A 23513-nucleotide genomic window follows, 5' to 3' on the forward strand; every position below is an offset into this window, starting at 1 on the left:
AAAGAAAACTTACAACTTCTGAATTTCAGGCCACAATGTATTCTGCAGCAAGTGATCCTCTTGAGGAGGTTCTAAAAGACATTTGCATAACGTATTTAAATTTGGCAGTAGATAATCTACAATCATCTAAACTATGCTTCTAAGTTAATATCCAATAAACCTAATTCTCCACTTCATACAATAGAAAATAATCTCATACCTGTAAGGATCAGGGGTTGAAAATATATCTCAGGATACTGATTAGAAATAGTATTAAACGTTTCTTCATCCTCAGCTACTTGAGCAGATATATCTCCTATTCAAAATAAGGACTTTATTAGCTGTAGAGAACATATTTGACATAAGAGAAAACATAAGCATGTATTATACAAGGGAAAACCCTCCATTATTTTGAAAATCCAAGCAACGTTAATACAAACATTAGAATCCAGTGATTCTGATGCACGTAACACTGAGAAGACTTTTGAAAAGAACAATCCAACCTTTGGACTAGTTCTACTCTGGGATTGACCTCTTCACTGTCAAGAGTCTCTTTCAGAGATTCCCAAAGAGACTTTGATATATCAAAGAATCAGTCAATAGGAGCTGAAACTGTTGTGTCCCTAGTGTTAAATCATTTTCCTCCTTGAAAATTTAAGTAAAAAAATCTAAAGAAACAAGGTTTAATTTCAAATCATGTAGACACCTACATGAAAAGCCATGCTTGAAGAAGTCTGCATACAGTTTGCAAACTTCAGCAAAACTGCCAAGTGCTCAATCTTTGTAGCTGTAGGCAAACGTACTAACTGAAATTATTCAGTTACATTAAAATTCAACTCTATCCTTCACTTTGAAAGAAATATTTAAGATATTAAGTTGGGGTAAAGTGCTTTTTTGTAAAATGCAAATTTTGTATACAGCTGTTTAAAAAAGTAGGTACAGAGAATTCAGAAGAACAGCAAGACTATTTTGTTATCCATCCTGCCTTCTTTCTCCTTGAAAAAAAAAAAGAAAAAGAAAAATCAGTAGCAGTTATCTAACTTATATACTTCCTGATGGCTGTTCACTGTAAGATTCCTCTGTAGAGTGAGCAAAAACAATGTTCCATGGAACTTTAGCTTAAGCTATCAATGCTGATAGCATTTGGTGGACGATATGGACAACACACAGAAATTTGACAGCTTTTCTATTTATAGTGCTACTGCTGGGTATGGCACATGAAATCAACTGAACTTTATTGCTATCTGTGTGAAGATACTCTAGAATATCGAACTTATTTCCCTCTGTTAGTGAAAGGCCTTATGAAAGAGAAGAAAAAAAAGATTTTTGCCAAAATAAATTATTTCATGTACAACAAGGATATTTTTCCTCTCAAATAGGTTTTAGGACAATTTAGCTATGTTAACATTAAAGATCCTGGAGATAAAATCTCATTCACATACTTCCTTTATTAATTCATACCTTCTGACAAAAGTTTAGGCAGGAAAGAGGGAAAAAAAAGGTCCAACCTAATTTGTAGATTTCAGTTAAAATATATTTTTACCACATGCTTTATCAAACACCAGATTTCCCATTTCCAAACCTAGTCTCAAGATATGGCTCAGTTACAGTTATCACTCCAAACAATTATCCTTCCTGGTGTCCCCACCACCGCTCCATTAATATGATCTGGTGTCTCTCCAGCCTTTACTGAAAGAACATTTCTTCACGTTAGATAAACAGTTCTTCTTCTCCAATGCTTTCACAAAGTGTCATTTACCTACAAAAGGTTTATGTCTATTCTTATGGGAAAAGAATAAAAAATGTGGCCAATTCCACTTAAAACTACATTACTTCTACAACCTCTACAGGGGTGCTAACGTCCAAGGAGCATATGAGCAGGACTCCAGAATACAGTTTAGAGGTCAAGGATACTGTTATTTCACAGAGAAACAAGGAACAGCAGCAGACAGCTCTGATTTAATAATGTGGAACCTAGCTTTATTTAATAATAATCAATTATTTTTTGCTAGAAGTTGTCAGCAATCTGATTGAGGGAACAACATAAGAACACCTGCAGTTTGGGGAATCTGAGTAACATTGTGCCCCGGATATTTCCAGGTCCACCTCAAGCATGCAACCCAGCCTCACGTCTAGGTGGAGACAACAAGGAGAGGCCTTGGGTTACTACCTACAGAATGTGGGTCACAGCATGGGAGGCAAGGAATGAGCATTTGGGGTTCACACAAGGTTTACTACGGAATATTTAGGAGAGGAGCCAAAAGCACAGAAAGGGATGAATCAAGAAAGGATTCTCACTTGTTCTCACTGTTTTTGTTAAGTGCCATATTTAAGTGCTACCAGACAAAATAAATACATTGCACAACTTTACTTCTAACTTATAAACTTACAGTCAGGTTCACTGTGAGACCAAGCAAAAAGATAAACATTGATGAAATTATTAAAAAAAAAGCTTTACACGTGAAGCACCATCACTTCTCATTATTATTTCTTATTAGCCATACCTTCAAAAACAGCCTTATTGGATAAACCCAGTGCTGGCACAGTTGCACCTTCTGGAAGGTCAGAAGATTGCTGAATTTGAAAAGAGAGAGAAAAGTTTCACAAATTGTCATGTAGGACCAAGTTTTAAAGGCCATAGGTTAATAAATCCCTGTGAAAACAGGGACTTTTCTAGAGAGAAGTGAAGGGGAGGCTTTGGAAAACTCCCAACTCACCCCACAGCACACCTGAGACAATATGAAGAAAAAAAAAAAAAAGCTTAATCTAAGGCCTCAGCACAAAAGTTCTGTAAAACATGTATCTTTATTTCTACATTCAGGTTTCCAACTATAATTTTATTTAGGACACACACGATAAGGCTCAGCTGAGAGCACTGCAGTCAGTAATGCAATAGGACTGGGAAGTAGTCTGTTCTGAGGTGAATTAAAGGAGTGTCTCTGCCCATGACTTCCAACACAATCTAGCACATAACACAGAGATGTGGGTGGAATACATGGCCAAAAATTAGACAGGAATTGAGCTTCAGGACCTTCGTGCAGAGATAGAAAAGCTTTAGATCTAACAACTGTAAAATTCCTTTGTTCAAGGGTTTGAAAAGTTTGAACAAAGACTGGACTTAAAATTTAGGTGATGGCCTAGAATAAGATGTTACTTATTTAAACATTCATAACTTGATGAGAAAACATATGACACTGACATATATAAGTGGCTTTTAAAACAAAAATGCTTCTTGATTATAACGTAAGGTATAACACAAGCCAATAGGTTTGAACTGCATGTAATCCTGCTCGTCCTCCTGTTTGAATATAAAGCTGGTCTGTTTGGTTTTAAGCACTTTCTTTGGAAAGGCATTTGAACAAAGTTCAGACAAAGCTTACACACCAATGAAAAGTATTCACACAAAACTATTTCAATTAAGCTGCTTAAGAGTATCTGTATCATTACAGCTTGTGAAGCCTTCCTCTTTAGACAAAGTCTGTATGAGACATTTTGTGATATCATAGATCAAAACACAGCATTCAGAGGAAGAGCTGATAAGGCAAGTCTACATAAAAGTAAAATAATGACATCTGCCAACATTATAAAAGCACAATGTTACTTGTACAACATCATCAGTACAAATGCTTACAACGACTTAACACAATTAGCAATAGATAGCTACTTATGTAACTTCTTGCTACCAAAAATTAATAGATTGCTATCCTACACATTTCAAATGTTAAACAAAATGGAAGGGCTAATCTGTTTTGAGAAGCTACGCAGAAAACATTGCTTTTAAGCTAGAAATGCAAAAAGGAAACAATTCTGAAAGAGGGCTGCTTGACAAAATGCAAAGAAAAATCAGAATTAGTTCCTAAAGTGAATGAGTAGCAAACAAAGGATAGCAATGCTGCAAGTCTTATCTTTCCACCAAGGAGGAACGCTCACTTGTATACAACAGCTATAGGCCTACATGAACTGAAATCTACTAGCCTCACAAGAAGATTTCCACAGCCAAGAGAAAACAAAGCATGAGTAAATACATATTTATAAATATTTGTCTAGAACTACCAACAGCAGTGCTGAAAGCTTGGTGCTTGGTTCTATTTCCAAATATACAATAAAAAAAAAAAAAAACCAAGACAAAACAATGCAAAACCACACAATAATAATTACATATAAAGAAGACTACTACACCCTCAAATTAAGAAGAAGCACATTGTCAGGCATTAGTGTTCGTTTTCAAATCATCAAATATATACACTAGTCTACTTGGGCTGATTTTTTTATTTTTATTTTTTAATTTACCCATATTCTTAACAATCTTCAGACAACATGCCTTGTTTTATTTCAAGTACTTAGTGGACATGGTGGGGGATAGGTTGACAGTTGGACTAGATGACCTTAGTGGTCTTTTCGAACCTTAGTGGTTCTATGAAAACATCATGAAATATATTTGAAAAAGCACACAGAGGAAGGAGAAATAAAGTTAAGATTCAGTATCGTTACATTTTGATGTTTTCTAAAGCATTGATATCATTTACATGGAAAAGGGCTGGGCTTCATTTAAAACTGCTTTAAAATACTTACATGGGAACACAGCTTCTCCATTGGAATACCAGTGATGTTACTGAAATTTTCTATAAAATTCTTAGGAGCACAAAAAACTCGAAGCACTTTTTCATCTGCTCCTGACACAAACTGAAACCTGCCAATCATTGCCAGACAACGCATGTCATACCCATGTACTTGAGGCCGGGCTATTTCATGCCAGGTTACCTACACAAACAGAAATGCAGTTAAAATACAATTCTTAATCAGAGAAGCAGTAAGATTTTGAGATGTAAAAAAAGCATTAATACATTCCTTGCTGACTTTATTAACATGAAGGAAAGCTAACAACCTTCTATTAATGTTTATAAAACTGGTGTATGCTCACATATGTCAACTAACTCCCATTCTTCCACCAAATGACTCGTAATTACTGAATGGGGTAACTTCTCAGGTCTCCTAGGGCATTTGCTTACCTTTGTGGCAAACTAGTCACTGAAACTTCTTCATGCTATACCTTGAAGCAAAGGGCACGAGTTGCTTTAAAAAAGGAGGACTGCATACTATTTATTGCTTTCAAAACCATAGCTCTGAAAGACCTAAGAACGTAGCAAGAAGTACCTGCTTCCTTCATCTGCCTTTCCTGAAGCATGACAGCATTGCTGTCAATAGGTTCCCACTTCCTGTATTTTCTCCATAACTAATATTAGCAAAATCACTTTGTAGAAGATGTACAAGAACTGACAAGACCAAAATAGCTCCTTATTACAAAAACAACTGGAAAACCCTGATGATTTTAGAAACATTTTCATTGGAAACAGTTTTTTAGTTTCCTCATACTTTAATCCATTAACCCAAAAAAGAGAATCAACAGCTAACCAAAAATTAAATGGGTAAGATCTATTTTTTTAATTGTAACACAAAGCAAAGAATACTAGCAAGAATATATTAAATTGTTCACATTGGTTTCCTAAAAAATTGTATTTATTCTACATATGAAAGTAAAGATTCTTAAAAGAAAGAAACCTCATTTTCTAGCAAATGCAGTGTCATGAAAAAACTTTTAGGGAGAATCATTTGTTGTTATTTATATAGTATATTTCAGCTGATGTATATTTCTGAATTAATTTTAGTTCTGCTAGTTGTAATTTTATTCAATCAGAATTTATATTACCTCAGTATTAAAGTCCCTGAAAAACTGCAGTCAAAGAATTTATATTATACCAGGTATTACACAAACAGGCATTATGCTGACTCTAAATTTCCTGTACTACACTAAAAATTCATTCAAATCTCATTTTTAAACTTTCTATGCAACATGAATGGAACCTTACGGAGAACCAAAAGAGCGATATTTTCCAATTAGAAAAAAAAATACTCAATTACTAAAAAAAAAAAAAAAAAAAAGCTAATAGTGCAATAAATTGGAATAAACCCTCCTTTCCCTACACTGGGTACATCTTTGCTTACTTTAAAATACAGTACATAAAATTAAAGACAAACAGAAAAACAAACAAAAAAACACCGAAGCAGAAGGAGGGTTGTGCAAGTTTGCGCAAAAATCTTCTCCCAGTAAATTTCAGGAGTAAGTCTGCATGACAAATTCAAGTTATGTATTATTCCTTATTTCTGACATGTGAACACAGCACTATATCAGAATTGAAATTTTAAGGGATAATAATTTGCCTTTAGCACTACGTACTCTTTAGTAAAAAAAGCTCAATATTTATTTAACTTTTAATAGATATCTGAACCATCCAGACAAATATCAGATGTTACCTATTGTAATTCTTCAGATGCTAAACTCAGTATGGTAAGGAAAGGCTGGCATTTTAAAAGCTTGCATTGCCTAGTGTTCCATTCCCCTTCACATGACCCATTTCTACTACAACCCTACACCTCACCCTACCTACAGGTTACTACAGCTTTCTCCTATAGCAAAAAGTATTGGTGTCACTTGACTTTACATGTGGTCTACCCAGCCAGATGGCTGCTGTTTGTCAGATCAGGAAGAAGTACAATAATTCAATTCACTTAGATAAGAATTATTCTGCTAAATCAGTTCACTAATTCTAAAATTTCAGAGATAAGAGGAACAGCTGCATAGGTAAAGATCAGTTCTTCCAGACAAATATTTAGCAAACAGTACACATAATGAGAAGTGGTGCTTCAGTAGGTCACAGAGAATATGCTACTGACAGCTGTTTTGAATGCTGTCAGCTTACATAACATGCTAGTTCTGGACTTTGTTTCCATATGCCAAATCCAGCATTCTATCTTTTCCACAGAGCTGCTGCACCTGCCAGCCTGGAGATGAGGGAAAAGTGGCAGAGAAACAAATGGAGGTGCTCTTCATAAAATACAAAGAAAAGCTTACAAATTGATCTGGGATTGCTACCACTTCTGTGTAGTCTGGAAGAACGAAAAAACAAGGAACTGTTCATGCTAGTGACTTAGCTAAGCTTCTCTGGTAACAGCTACGCTTTACCTCCCCCCTAGCACAGGACCTTACATGACTTCAGTGCTCTAGTTTCTGGAGGTTTCCTGAATGGAACGTTCTGTCAAGAAAATAAAAACAAAACAACACAATCCTGTGTTTGCAGGCTAGCAAAATGAATGATCAGTGAGAAACTGCAACTGCAGCATTCCCAGACAGGGTTTCCTTACAACAAAATTTAGACTTCTTTTGGAAGACAGTTATTCAGGAGTAACTGTTCCTGATCAGCTGAAGGAATAAGTGCCAAACGCAGCTCAGTGGTGGGTAGTCATTCTGGTAAAAGCCACATTCACAAAGAAAATAATATAAAAATAGATAAATAAATAAAATAGAAATAGAGTGAGAAATGTGCTTAGATAGAGCATGTGGGAAAAGAACAAGGCTGAGTATCTTTATGGTCATCCTCCACAGTGCTTAGCTAAGCATTACACAAGAGCAAAAGATGATTATGAGAATCAGGCACGTACTCTTGCACGACTTATTTCAGGGCTTGGTTTTGTTTTGTTTTTAAGAACCCAGGAGAACATTAACTGAAGGTAACCCAGAGGTGAACTCAGCAATTGAAACAGCAATCAGTCATGTGATTACTAAAACTTGCAACTAGTATTTTTAAAGTGAAAACAACACATACTGAATAACTAAGCCAAACATTTACAGAAGCAGTTTTGAATATCATGGCTTGAGGATATTTAAGATAAAAACTATACTCAAAGGACTTATTCCAAACTCAGGAAAGGCAAGCCTTTTACCAACCCCACAAATTTTTGAAGATCATACCTGTGTCTCATGTTTTCTTTTCCATGGAGCAAATAATCTAGTAGTTTGATCAGAACCAACACTGATGATAAATTCTCCTTCTGGGTCCCACTGTACATCCTCAACACTGTTAAAATGTCCTGAAATCACAACTTCTGGAGTCCATTCTTTCTATTGAAAATTTAAAGACATCAAAGAAGCAATGTGTTTTCAACTGACCAATCAGCATATTGTAACAAAAGTAAGTGATTAGGAAAAAAAAATAAAATAGACATTTAAAAATAGCATATTATTAGATCTCAAAGTAGGTACAGGGACACCAATACAATTTTATTGCCCCAACCTAGAAGAAAATAGTGTAAGTGGTTCAGGTACCACTTCTGAGGAAAGCACAATTACAAATGTGCTCAAGTTGTTCCAATGACTGTGGATCCCACACAGAGGCAATAGCTTTATATTCTGGTTAATTCCAGCCTCTTCCCTATGCAGGAGTGAGGCTTCTGCAGAATATTATACTCAGAGAAGGACCAATTCTATCATTAATTTTAAGCTGTAGTGTTACACCTGATATTTTCTATTAACTATACAACTAAATGACAAGAGCTAGTAAATGATAAGAACTAGTAATAATAAATAAACAAATAACATACCTTATTAACTGAAGCCTGTTTCCAAAGGTGGAATGCTCCATGAAAAGCATGAGCAATGATCATTGAACCATCTGGACTAAACTGGCAGTCAAAAAATCCAAGGGTATTACCACCCACTTCACCTACCCGCACCTGAATTAATGACCAGAAACAAAACATCCATGAAAATGGCCTTCAGTTAACATGAAGTCACCCTAATCTCATGAGATGCAAATTAGTTATAGGCAAGAGTTTGTATTAAATAATATTCTTTAAACATTTTGGGTAACTGCAAAATTAAGCATTAACGTATCATAGGAATTAAAGCTGCAGGCCATTTTAACACAGTCTCCCATCACAAGTACCTCAGAAGGGATATCGTGCAATCTGAGGTCCAACCAATGCAAATGGAAAGTTAAAAAAAAAAGTAACAACTTAGTACAAGTTTAATGGCACAATTACTTCTTTGAAATTTGTAAATTTTGGCATAACTACAACAACAATCAGCATCTCTATACGATTATCCTGTTGCGTACTACTCCATGCTTCAAGTAGAAAGGCTTTTCAATGGAACAGAGGAAAAATTATAATCACTACTATACTTCTCTTCTTTTCCCCAGGAGAGCATTAGAACTTCCTTTGTGATAGGAAAAATCATAAACAATGGTTGGCGTAACGTAACACAAACAAATTCAACAGAACTACTGCAATATGTTTCTAGTTTCTAGTGCTCTTCCAGAGACATCTACCAAAGCATTAGATAAATCTGGGTTTTATTACTTGTTTATTTAAGATGACCCACATTAGAAAACCAACATAATACATTGAAACACAAAGTATTCAGCTCAAATGGAGGAAAACCCTAATGTCAACACCCATGAAAAAGTTACTGTGATTAAAACAGGGCTTGTGAATCATGTGTTAGCTGCTCTGCAGGAACTGCTTGGGTGCATGTTCCCACAGGGATTAACTATAAATATTTCTGGGTGGTTTCTTCCTCTATTTACCATGAGTGTTACTATACTGCACCTGACTTGCTCTTCTATGAATAGTAACAGTTAAGCAGAAACTATTCTGACAAACTTCCTAATAACATAATAAGCAAGTAATAAAAGCTATGCTGCATCACATCATTTTTGACAAGTATGTTTTACTTGCAGCACAGCATTAGAATGCGTACTCTGTAAGAAAAATTTGCTATCTTTCTTTTGCATAATTTTATAGTTTTAGTTGCCTCCATTACACCCACAGTGCTGGAGAGACAGTTTTAATACAGTTTGTATTGTGGAAAAGACTGACACTTGCCTGTTCTAGCCAAACTCCGGACTCCTTATCAGGTTCCCAGATGATCACAGTTTTGTCCATCGATGCAGACAATATCCTCATTGGTTGTTGCATGCTGCCACCTACTGTATAAGGAAAAAGATTACTCTACAATCTAAGAATGCTTTAATAAAAGAACTTGCTCTTACTGAAATCTAAACACACTCAAATTTGTTCAGCGGAAGAGACGTGCAATGCAACACTTAGATGCCACAGTTAATAGGTATTACATTCTTATTAAGTGTTCATTAATAGGCACTGTATTTTTCAACCATCAATCCAAAAGGAAATGCAAAACACAAACAAGAGAACAACTACATTCTACTGTTTATTCACTTCAAACTGACACTGGAAAAAAAGGTTATTTGGAGGAAGAGCTAGAGCTTCAAGAGAGACCACACAGAAGTTCATGGTTCTGTTCCTCAACTTCTTACTGAATTTCCAGCTTCAAACAAAATAATAATCCCTATGCCAACAATAATAATCATCACATCTATTCACCATGTGTTGTTTTTTTTGTTTGTTTTTTCTTCAAACTCAGCTTTAGATTCATGGAATTTAAGTAGACACTAGCACCCTGTAAGAAGTATAGCAGCATGAATAGCACCCTAGAACATAATGAAACTCTCAAGGCAACAGCCCAACACAGTCAGAGTGGAAAGGTGCTGGGTAATTGCCTAGGAGAACTGTTTGAGGAGCCTAAAGACACTAGTGGGCATCTTCTGAGGCAGTATCTTAAGTCAGCACAAGATCTTCTATGTTCTATACTGAAAAGTGATAAGCAGTGCCTGAAATACGTCTCTCCAATCAGCCTGCCTCTAGTGAACGTGAAGATCTATTTCAGAGTACCATGACTGGGAAGGGCCACATAACACAAGCAGCTGTATGTATGCAGAAGCTTGATACAAGGTATCTGGAAAACATAATCTAACAATAAAACAATTTTTTTATTGCAAGGCAAGATTTACAAGCCTGCTTTTTGCATAAATCTTGATTTAAGAGGCAAATTCTTGTACTGCTGTCCAAAAGAAAAAAAATAAGGTAGGGATATAACAAACTAAAGAAAAGAAAAAGGTCTGCGAACAACAAATCCACAAGGGCCTTTTGATAGTGCAAACACAACAAACTGAGAATCTCATTCCCTTACATACTAGGCAGACATGCACCAACAAATCAATACTGCAAACAAGGCTGTCAGAATTTAAGGATTTAAAAAAAAAAAGACTAGAGCAAGGTGTAAAATTAAAGAACAATCTTCAATGAGAGCCCACATTAATACCTTAAAGCTACATTCTAGCTAATGGAACCTGACACTCAAGAATTCATGGCATTTTAAGTTAACGTTTGGAAGACTGAAGATTTATCTTCCAAATGTTGCTATTTGTTACTTTCTAGTCTAAGAAGAAGAAAGGAGCACTCAAGTTAATACTGACCTTCCAAAGAACATACATTTCAAATGCATGTAACAAAAGAAAACATTAGAGCTATTAATTCATGACGATAAATTATTTTTTATTACGTAAATAGGAAATCAACCACAATAAAACAAGTACATCTCTGTTAATTCATCCACAAAAGAAAACATAAGTGAAAGACAACATTAGGCAACAGAAAGATCTGTGCCGTTAAGATTGCTATTGTGGCACATTCAGCCAAAACACATATTTACTGGTAAAACATCAGTTGAAAAATTCAAACACTGTTGTAGTCCACAGTGACAAGTGAACATGCAAACACAATAAACAGATGTGACTCTACTTCATATATACAATGCTTAGCATAACTGCTAGATGCTTGGTAACAGCTTACCTTTGGAAAAGGAAGGCTGCCAGTGGACTGCATACACCCAATTTTCATGGCCAGCCAGCACAGACTCCAAAGTAATTGCGTACGTTGTATCAGTATCTACCACAAATCAGAGAAAAGCACATTTCTTTCTAAAAGCCAAGAAAAAAAAAACAGACCATTTCTGATATCTTCAATAATAAATCAACTGCTTTCATCATTTATCACCATCTCAATAGCCTTCTGGCATTGAAAAGATCCTTGAAAACATACTTTGCCATAAGGCCTGCATATCATGTTGACAGTAACAGGACATCTATTGCCTCGCAGTGGCATCACAGAACTCCTGGAAAGCTCTCAAGGAATTCTGAAATAAATCATCCAATATCAGCTGTGCCCATACACTTAGACATATTTGTATCTCCAAATTATTGCAAATGCAACAATGAATTAGGATTTGTAGCAAGTCTCATGAGCAATTTCTACATACATCATCATACAAGCGATGTTATACTTCCTAATGTCAAAATTGCAAGCTTATGACTTTAGATTGCTCAAACTGTATGTTAAATAAACACAAAGTAAACCTGCACATATTTATCTGTTCTCTCCAATCCGTTGCTAAGGTTTAAGCATTCAGTGCTTTTAAAGCACTGAATTTAAAATATGTCATTAAGCGGGAGGGGAGCTACATAACAGCATGTCTCCCACAGACAAATGTATCTCATGACTATGGAGTGCATTTAGAATACATGTAACAATATAGGTTGATATTAAGTTTTCTCACCACTTCATCATTTTTGGAACACGTCATTAACTTTTTACATATTTGCTGCTTTAAAACAGCAACTCAACTTTTTCTAATAGCTGAATAAAATAATGCAGTTAAACTGGTCTCTGATTATTTTAAATACAAGAAACAAAAGAAATGAGATAGTAATCCTCTTGACAACCCTCCCAAAACCACTACCAGATACACAAACAATTGTAAAAGAGAATTTTACAGCTTTTACCTACCTTTAACAGTAAAAACATTCTCTTTCAGTCTGATGGTATCATCTTCAATTTCTGAAAACTGCTTTGATTTTGAACACACTTTCCAAATTCTTATCAAACAATCCTGAGCACAGCTTGCTAAGAATAGATCATCACCTATTTGGTTTAAAAAAATAAATAAATAAATAAATCTAAAAAAAAGCCATATTTTCACTGCAATAAATAAATACCATGACTAACTTATCATCTCTCCAAATATTCATTACAATATACCCTCATTTTTTCCATTGCACAAGTATCAACACTGCTGGTTAATTTCAACATCAACTCATCTTAACATTTCAAGCTCTCCACTAGTTTAGATCATACTGACAATGAACATTTCCCTGCCTGTTAGAAACGTTGTGCTAAAAACCACAGATATGCTTCCCTATTACTTATGGCCTTTGTTATCCAAATTTCTGATAATGAGCAATCTAATACTTTCAAGAACTTCTTTCCTCCCTTTCTTCCTTCAGGATTATAGATTCCTCTAATGCCTTCTATTTTATTTTGTCCACTACAATAAATATTTGATAGCATCTACATAGGTTCTCCTCAATCTCCTATTCTTACAGGGAAAAAAAAAAAAAAAGACCATCACTACACACTAGGAGAAAGAAGAAAAGTACTGCTTTTCTGTCCTGAACAAGAGGCAAACTATTTCTCACTCAGACACAGATATCACCATACTGAAGACAAATTCCTAAAGCTCCTATTTGCATTAGGCAGTTGTTAGGTAAACAGGCTTGAAGTAATCACAATAAAATGAGAGATGTAAACTCAAGTACGTTCTGCATCAATCTTACTGTATGGCAATTCTGATAACTTGATAAATAATTGTGATATTGGTTCAACAATTCTTATGTTTTTAATAAGACACAAAATTCTACCTTGATTTTTAACATTTGTGTCATCACCTCAGGAAAAAAATGCATAACCACACGAGCTTAGAAGCCACAGTGTGCCAAAAACATCAGCTGGGGTGGTAAAACAGCAGCAGTGGTACTAAACCAGTATTTCACTTCATTAATCTCTCATACTGACCACAGATCGCCCATTCAACGCCTCTTATCCAATCTTCATGGCCAGGGAGTATTACTGTTTTCTGAAACTGAATGAAAATGCCTGTTACATCATACAAAAATGCACTCAATTACTATGCACATAAGGTCAATTAGCTGTCAAGTTTGTTTATATTTACAGTTTCTATTATTTGAAATAGAAAAAAAGAAGCTGCTATTAAATATTGTTATTTACTGACATATTCTAAATAGGCTTTCCTGGTTTTGTTATCATTGCATGAACACATTCCATTATGCCACTTCTCATGTACCAGCAGAAAAGCATGAGAATTGAAGGAGCTCACCTCCAACATGCTACAGACTCTCTATGATATTGATTGCTTGTTATTTATTTATTTTAAATAAATTGTGCTTATAATGGTAAACAAACAACAACACAATGCAGATGACACAGTAAATAATGATGCAAAGCAGATGCAGCTTCAGATGATGCAAAAAAAAATGAATACAGGTAAAGATCGAGCATAAAAAATACAGACGTGTCAAATTTATTTCCATAATTAACTTTGAATATGATACCATAAGAATTACATAAGGGACCAGAAACATTCCCTACCTCTCAAGTTTATTAACTAAGTTTCAAAGGGTGCTGTACATTAAGAACTGTATCTGTGGATAGATATCCCTTCATAAACATAGTCCCAACACAGTTGAGATTCACAGTGACAATGACATAGTCCAGATTACCCTTTGACAAATTTCATTAGTAGTATACTTTTATTTGTAACAGGTGGAATACTCCCATTTTACAGACCAGAGGAAAGGGCTGACAGGTACTTCAATAATGTCAAAAGGGAAAAGTGCAAAGTCTGGAGAGGAATAGCCCCAGGCTCCAGAATGTGCTCAACCAGAAAGGACCTGGGGGTCCTGGTGGACACCAAATGAACATAAATTACCAGTATGCCCTTGCCTCTAAGAAAGCTAATGGTATTCTGGGCTGCATTAGGCAAAGTATGGTGAGCAGATTCACGGGGGTGATCCCTTCACTCTACTCAGAACCAGTGAAGCTACACCTGGAGAACTATGTCCAGTTCTGAGCTCCTAAGTAGAAGAAAGACATGGAACTCCTAGACAGAGCCCAACAATGGATAACAAAGATGATTAAGGGACTGGTGCACCTCTTCAGAGAGAAAAGGCCGAGAGAGCTGGGACAGAACAGGAGGCTCAAGGAAACCTCAGTTGTATACAAGTACCGTAAGAGAGGGTGCAAAGAAGACAAGGGCAGCCTCTTTTCAGTAGTGCCCAGTGGTGGTATAAGAGGCTGCAGAGGTCCAAGTCTTTCTTTGCCAGACAGTAGATGTGATTTATCTCCTCTATCCAGCTGACAATCTTTTTAGAATTAGAAAGAGGCCAAATTATCTTTGGTTCTCTTACTTCGTTTTTCAACCAAAGCAAATTATTTGAGGGAAAACACTAAATATACACAATCAAATTTTCTTACAACAGCCAAGCTCAACATATGGGCATCGTTTTAAAGCTCTATTTTGATAGCAAGGTTTGCTTTGCTTCCCCTTCACAGGACCATAACATCTCAATCAGGAAGACATAAAATGATTTCTGAAAGATTTTTCCCTAAGTACTTTTATAAATCAGTAGCCTCTTTCAGGAACACGGAAAAGCAAAGAAATTGTTTTCTTTCTACTAAACACTCTAAGGGATGTCCAAATAGAGGATCTTAAAGAATTTGAAGTTTGTCCACCCCATTTCAAAAATCAAGCTTACAAATAATGATATTTCAGCTGTCAAATTCATGAGATTACCCAAAAAGCAGCCTGACTCAGACTAAAAAAAAATAACCTGAAGATGTCTCACCCTTCCTCTGATTAATGAAACTCTGATGGCATTGTTGTAGTATGCCCCATTGCCAACTCATATTCTACCTTTGCACTCATAGTCTTACTTAAGATTTCTAAAAATTACAGAGCTGAGCTATGGGACCTTACCATAAGGAAGAATGTAGAAGTTCAGGTTTAACTTCTCTCCAACATCAAGTTCTGCTGAAAAGTGGCAGGACAATAACAACACTTCCTTCAAATAACTCTAAAAAAAGAGCTTTTATGGCAGAAACCATAAAAGATGTCAGCAGATCTGAGAGAATCTGACTGAAGAGGAGAATCTCCATTTAGCAGCTAGGAAGGAATTTATGGCAGGAAACTCCAAGGATGTTTTCATTGTGTTAATAGCTGTAGTGTACCATACAGGCATTTTTAATCTACATGGAATCAAATATGTACTTTTCACTTAACAGTCACGTTTCAGAAAGTTAAGACACCAAACAGAAGCCTCATCTCACTGAGAGAGAGAGGGACAGAGACTGACTCTAAATTCCATCTCTGCCAAGGTAGCTGGTATGTGAAAATACTTCATAGAATTGAAGGTGTGAAGGGAAAAAGAAAACAAAAAAGTCAACACAGAATTCCACACCTTTTACATGAATAATGTTCCCTACATCCAAAAATGACAGCAGTATAAACTTGCTTACATGAAGCTGAAGATTTAACTTATTTCAGTTACCTTCCTCGATCCATCCACAGACTGCAGTTAAGAATGCTGTTATCCTCAAAAAGCATACAGCAACCGGCAAAATAAGGTCTGTATCTATAAATATTTTGGACAGCTAAACTGCATATTGTTTGCTAATCTGAGCCATCCAAAAAAAAAAAAAACCAACAAGATGCAGATTGTAAATACAAAAATTAGCTGCACAACACCTGGTGCACGTGTCTTTCTTTAGCACTACTACGCACTGAGAATTATGAGTGGCGTTCTGCCATTGCTAGTTAGAGAATGCCATTAAACTGATTTAACTCATAAGCTACACACTGGGGAAAAAGAAAAGAAAAAAAACTTAGAAACTGACTCCATTTTCCTGGTTAGCAGTAAAGATATCATTGAACACAAGAAATAAAAGGATGAAGCACTTATTTTATTGACAAAAAGTAAGTCTTCTTGTATATGACTGCCTGAACAGGCAGAATAATCTATAGGAAGCTTAATCTGCCTGAAAAGGCCTATTCTTCAAAAATCCTGGGGGACTGTATTTGAGCAGAAAAATGAGTGGTTCCTATTTATGTTGGTTTCAGTTAAGGTTTTTGATTGGTAAGTTCATTCCTGCCTCGGAGGAGGGTCCCTGGTTGTTCAACTTTTTTTAATGGGACCAATAAGAAGAAAGAAGAGTCACTGACCTCTGATTTGGAAGACAGTTATGCAACACATTCTTTAGGGTCTAACAAAACTGCTGAACAGATGCAAGAGGATAATTCATTTGTAGTGCGCCAGAAGGAACACTTAACTATAAGGAAGACTAAGTATTATCAGCTTCCAAGTAATACATGAAAAATGTGTATGCCAAGAGAATATCAGATATCATTTCAAATACTCATTTAGTCATTCAGAAACATCCAGCACAAACAGCATACTTAACAACAAAAATACAATTCTAAAGATGGAAATATCAGCTTTACTGCAACAATTCACAGACTGAAAAAAAAACATTTCCATATGAAACACTCAGCGCATGGATACTGAGTAATCAGGGACACTCATAGCTATTCCTTGTCAGTGGGAACAAAAACTACAGGCTTCTTCACATAGGGAAATATTAGAAGGAAAAACACTTTTACTGGATCCAGGTTGAACATTCTGTACAAGTATTTCATTATTACCTAGAAAATGAATGAATTATTTGAACAGAGGTGGTTGTGTACGATTGTTATCTGGAGACAGATAATAGTTACTGAAGAATTTAAAAAAAAAAAAAAAGAATACATATGAGAAGAGGCACTGTGTAATGTTCTAAGCAAGAGACAAAAAGCTGTAATTACCTGACCATTCTGCTGTATAAACAAATTTATTTTGCAGTCATCACCACCACAAGCCAGTATTGGTACTAAAAATGAGGAAAAAAAGTCTTCATTACTAAATTTACAAAATCTAGTGTTAGGATATGAGAAATAACATAAATAAGAAAAAGTAATAAAATAATACAAATGTACAGTGGGCCCAGATACCATTTTTTTAATGTATTCTAAATCAGATAACTAATATTGTAAGAAAGAAAATCTGGTATTTCAGGAACACAAAGCTCAGAAGTTCTTTTGGCACATAATAATATCGACAGATGTTTAATTTGAATAGTTTTCTTCATGCTAACACATCTCCAGAAAGCTCAAGCATCAGAGATTTGTGTTGATAGCAATGAAGTTAATACAAATAAACAGCATTTGCTCTAAATACGAAACAACTGAATAGCAAAACAAAATGACTCACAACTAAAACAGTTTGAGTCCTTGATCAACTGAAATGAATAAATGGATGGACACAATTATTATACAGCAAATAAGAACAAAGACAGACTTACTACATGTAAGAATATGAAAGCATTGTTACATGTCTACTCAAGCTTTGAGCAGTAGATAGCTTGCAGAAGCTATCTAGGAAGCAAGCAAAAAAACATATGTTTGTTGACTCGAGCACAACAAAGTTAAGACTGAGGGAAAAATGCAAGAAGGCAGACAGAAGATGCTGGAGAAAAATAGTTAACACTTGCTCCGGTCCTTTTAGATCTTAAAGATGAAGTAGTATTGCAAGGGATTGGAATAGTAAAAGAAAAGGAACAAATTAAATAATTATGAAGAAATGAGTTACCAGGGCTAGACAATTGTATTTCTGAAGTAAGGGCAGATAACAAAACTCCGAGTTTCACTAAAGTCAGCTACTTCATTTAAAAAAAAGTCATTAACAGTACTTTAACAAATGAATTTTGAGCACCACTTTGAAAATGCCACAGTCAGCCAGTATTATTCTAATTGCCTAGAAAAATTCAGCTGAAGTCTTTGAGTACAGGCAGAAGTTTAAGCTAATTCCCTAGGAAACAAAACATATAGCACAGGAGTTGGTTAAATGAAAACCTGCTACACACGTGGGAAATTTTAGATTTTATTTTTCCTGCGCTGATATTCAAGATACGCTGCTGTACTTACCATTGCTGCCGGGCAAGAAGGATAAGGAAACACCCATAACAAATCCATTTCCAAACTGCAGAACCTCAATGCATTTAACTGAAAAATGAGAACATACACTGTTGAACTCATTCATCGTACCACAGTTACACTGCCATCTCTTTTTATACTATGTAGTTACAATTTCCTATTCAATTTTATTTTAAGGAGCTGCAAGACCTTTTTTTTCAGAAGCCATTGATTTTTAGAGTGAAAACTATCCTCAATTTCATTTTTTGTGGGCTTGTGGCAATCCATCCAGAGTTAGCCAAATTACAACATAAGTCACTATTCTCCATCAAGTATTAAAGCAGTACAGCTCCCTCCAGTAACACTTCAGAAGCAATAAATATTTCAAATTACATCCAGTGGCAAAAGCATTCACTACACAGAAAGCTAAAACTGAATTCTTTGCTACAAAAGCAGATAAATATAGGAGCAAATCCAGCCTTCTTCTCATCACCCTTGAGATCCTAGGAAGCGATTAAACTGGTGAGCCACTGAGATCAGAGTAACAAACAGGATGGCAGAACAACTTTCCTACAGAAGTAGAAATAAAAAGAAATTGTTTTTTCTGCCTCTGAAACCCACAAAAGCAAGACCAAAAGGAAAGGATAGGACATCAGGGTGTCCTTTAGGAGCATGAGAAATGCCTTCTAGAACATGGGCCTGAAGACTGGCAACTCCCAACTACTTTTCTCAATAAGCCAATGGGAAATCCTCAGTACACCAGATAGCAAAGAAAGTAGGGAGAGATGTAATCAACACAACTTGACAAGTAACACTTTAAATCTAGATTATCTATCCTAATTATTCTCTTTGACCATACAATAAGCCTAGTTCAAAAGGCTTATACTATCCTGTATTTCATTGGACTCAAGTCAGTAATAACAAGTTTAACTTCACTTTTCTCATTCCAGCTTCATTTTACAAAGTAATTTTATTTCACATAAGCACACACAGAGCTAGCTTGTCCCCATGTTACAAGAAAAAATGATTATCAGATTCTGAATACAAATCAAAAATAGGCTGTTAAGTTCAGCCAAATCATCACTGATAAAAAACAGAGATAAGTCATTCTGAGGAACAAATTTGACCCAAAGCAGCTTTCAAAAAACCAATGTAGTCTGACCAAAGCTTGAAGGGAAATCAGTGTAGTTGCATTAGGAGATGTCAGTATTTAGCCAAGAACTTCAGTGGATGAGTATTCATCATTTTTATTAAGCCAGCATGTTGTCTTTCAATTAAAAAACAAAATAAAACATTGTCTCTAAATATAAAAGAAAAAAAACAAACCCTACCTTCTGAATTATGTCGAGACCAGATTCTCACAGTAGAGTCAGATGCTGCAGAAGCTATTAACAGATTTAAATCAGGTTCATCTGACTGGTAGATAGCATCCACAGCACAAACAGCTTCAGTATGGCCTTCAAGAGGAACGCTTTTCACAAGCTGAAAACATAAGGAAGTTTTACAGAGTCAAACAAACAAGCACAATTAAACTCCAGCAAATTATCCACGAGAACTTTTAAAAACATTTTAAGGAAAGGAGGAAAAAAAAGAAGAAACAACCACCCTTGGTACTGAAAACAAATTCTGCATTTATGGTGGTGGAGCTTCTGCCAAGCTATGCTTAAGCTGTAACACATTCCATAAAAAACAGAGAAGGGATACAGCAGTAATGAGCATGAACTTGACAAGTTCTCTTGTGTGCACTAGAGAAACTTCACCTTTCCTTGAGGCTGCCTGGAAATATGACAGAAGTTCGGTTAGGGTGAGCAGTTTTTCTTCCTTTTTCTCATTCTCATGCCCCTAGCCCTACGGGACATCTCCCAAAAGTCCAGAGAACCTTAGCAAATTAGGCAAAATAGAGAACACAATAGAATAAGTAGCAGCTACAGCAGCTCTGTTTCATGGGCTTTCACAAATCAAAGACTTCTTTAAAATACTGACAAAACCCAAATCTCTGAATTTAGACTTAAGTTTCTTAGGGAATTAATATTTTGTAATCCGCTCTTCGTAAATACAAATAGCAAAATGAGAAGCTTTTAATTCTCAAACTAAAAGAAGTCTAGCTTTTATCCAAATTGTCATCACTTTCCAAAAGATAGCTTAGTAAGTCCTAGTAACATTTCTAATTGGTTCAATACAGAACTTTGCTTGTTTAATGTACACTAGTATAGAACTGTAATTTAAATGTGCAAATTTAGTCACATTCTTTTTCAAATGTTTAAATGAGGCTGTGCACATTAATGGAAAAAGTTACTAAATAAATCTGTAAATTATTTTACATCAATATATAAAAGTTACAACAGATGAGAAACAGAAATTATTTGTTTCCAAAAACATTCCTCCAATAAACAAGACTGATAATGATTACTGTATGGGTGCATTACTATGTTCATACATTTTAAAACACAGTCTAAAGTAGTTTGAGATAGCCTCTGAAATGGGTTATCTACGCAGCCATTCACAAGCTAGTGCTTAATAAGCAAGATTTCAAAAATAAGTTACATTCTGCACCTTTTTCTAAATTTCAATTCATTCTGAAGTCTGTTATGCCACACTTTATCTTCTCCCTTCCATTTTTACAGTATGAGTAATAAATTAGCAGGCCTTTTTACTTGTATCAATATTTTTGATTGAAATCAACTGTTGCACAAGTATTTTTTTAAATACCTATCCTACTTCATGTATCATCCTTGTCAGACTGCCTATGTATAAATACTGTCATGCAGATGGATCAGAAGCCACTAAAAATTAATGTAAAGAAAATAGAAAGAAGGGTACAGAGAACATGTACTAAAAAATGAACTTCAGAGTATCAAGATTTTAAGGCAGTTTAAAGAAAAGATGGAGAGGAGAAAACTGAAGACTCAGAATCAGACAAATAGGATATTTTAGACAAGTTAGACAAATCCACATGATGACTGGTTAGCTGATTTCAAAAAAGATTAACTACAGAAGAGAAGAAAACATTTAGATTAAATCATTGCATGATATAGTATCACAGTCTGAAGGAGATGCACATGGAGCTTCAACAGTCATAGTACAATGAAGAGGCACAAAAACTACAGGCAAAACAAATAACAGATGATTTGAGGTATACAAAAAAAAAACGGAAGAAGGGGGGGGGGAAAAAAAGCTTTAAAAGGAGGATATTTCTACTTACCTGATCATTCCAAACTCCTGTCCCATTCCACTCCCAGAGAATGAGCTTTTTATCAGATGCACCAGAAACTAACTCTGTTTCAGTTGCTAAAAAACACATTCCACAACTTTTGTGAGCTCTTACTTTGTAACAGCAGTCAGCAACACAAAGCAGTTAAATTGTTTACTACTTATATAAGTAACTACTTATCACAGTTATCAATTATACACAAAGATCCCATTAAAATAAAGTATGAGTCATGAAAGTTGCACAGCACGTGAGAGCTCAAGAGCAAAGGAATTACTCAAAATAACAGGTAGAGAAGAATTTTAGAAATACTCAACAGTTCATATAAATATGATGGATATCTTTCTGAAAAGATTCTCAAATGCAACAGAGTAATTTAATATCTGTTTGTCTTTTTGAGGGATAGGAAAGAACCAATAAATAAAACAAGAAGAAAGCAAGAAAATTATGACCCCACAGAACATGAACCTTCACATGAAAACTTAATTTCAGTCTGTATGAGCTTCAACAAGATTAAGTGCCAGGTCCTGCATTTTGCTCGCAACAATTCCATGCAATACTGCAGACTTGGGGCAGGTAAAAACTGCATAGAGGAAAAGGATCTGGGAGTACTGTCTACACTCAGCTGAATAAGAGCCAGAAGTCTGCTCAGGTGGCCAAGAAGGCCAATAGCATCCTGACTTGTGTCAGAGACAGTGCAACCAGCAGGAGCAGGGAGGTGATCATCCCTCCTATGCTCAGCTCTGATGAGGCTGTATTTTGAGTACTGCATTTAGTTTCGGGCCCCTCACTACAAGAAAGATGCCAATGCCCTGGAACATGTTCAGAGAAGGGCAACAAAGCTGTTGCGTAGTCCAAAGCACAAGTCTTATGGGGAGCAACTGAGGGAACTGGGATTGTTCGGCCTAGAGAAAAGGAGGCTCAGGGGAGACCTTATCACCTTCTATGACATGACATGAAAGGTGGTGGTAGGAAGTTGGGTGCCAGCGTCTTCTCCTGCATAACTAGTGATAGGACAAGAGGGAATAGCCTCAAGTTGCACCTGGAAAGGTTCAGATTGGATATTAGGGAAAATTTATTCTCAAAAAGAATGGTAAGGCAGAGGCACAGGCTGCCCAGGGAGGTGGTGGAGTCACCATGGACAGAGATGTTCAAGGAACGCGAAGATGGGGCACTGAGGGACATTGGCAGTGGGCACGGCAAGGATGGGCTGACAGTTAGACTAAATGATCTTAGAGTTCTCTTCTAACCTTTATAACTATATGTTGCCAAGTTCTCAGAAAACAATTTGTTTTACTTAAAAACCACACAACAAGAAAAGACACACACATAGGCACAAACAATAGTAATAATACAGAAAAAAAAAAAGTAGTTGCGATGAAAACATGTAAGTGCAACCATTTGAAAGGATACCAGTTTATACCATTACTAAAAAGGAATGGCTTCACCTTAGTGCTTAGTAACACTTCTCTCCAAAAAAAAAAACAAACACAGGCACAATACAATAGCAGTCTGACCAGCACCCCCACTCCCTTTCCTCAGGAAGCTATCTACAAGCTTAAAGACAAGAACACGTGCCTTCAAGAACTGCACTCAGTAACTTTAAAACCTGGAATTACCACCAAGCTGCTCGGGCCCCGCAGGCCTCCCACTCCACCTACTCACCGCCGTCCCGCCGCCGTGCCCAGCGCACGCAGTTCACCCTGCCGCCGT

General features: G+C 35.9%; 1 protein-coding gene across 1 annotated transcript; it reads right to left on the bottom strand.

Annotated features, from left to right (window-relative positions):
• On the bottom strand, positions 1 to 23511 carry ELP2 (elongator acetyltransferase complex subunit 2; the record flags this gene model as incomplete). The annotated part of the gene is made up of 15 exons (XM_010708657.2): positions 1 to 71; positions 200 to 295; positions 2484 to 2553; positions 4552 to 4740; positions 7787 to 7936; positions 8416 to 8547; positions 9700 to 9803; positions 11527 to 11622; positions 12520 to 12654; positions 13585 to 13651; positions 17447 to 17511; positions 18605 to 18682; positions 19924 to 20074; positions 21795 to 21880; positions 23466 to 23511. Coding segments are annotated over 15 exons (1527 nt in total), but the record flags the coding sequence as incomplete, so codon positions are not given.
• Positions 23512 to 23513: the final 2 nt, after the last annotated feature.

This window comes from Meleagris gallopavo, chromosome 3 (genome assembly GCF_000146605.3).
Source record: "Meleagris gallopavo isolate NT-WF06-2002-E0010 breed Aviagen turkey brand Nicholas breeding stock chromosome 3, Turkey_5.1, whole genome shotgun sequence".
Taxonomy (NCBI): Eukaryota; Metazoa; Chordata; class Aves; order Galliformes; family Phasianidae; genus Meleagris; species Meleagris gallopavo.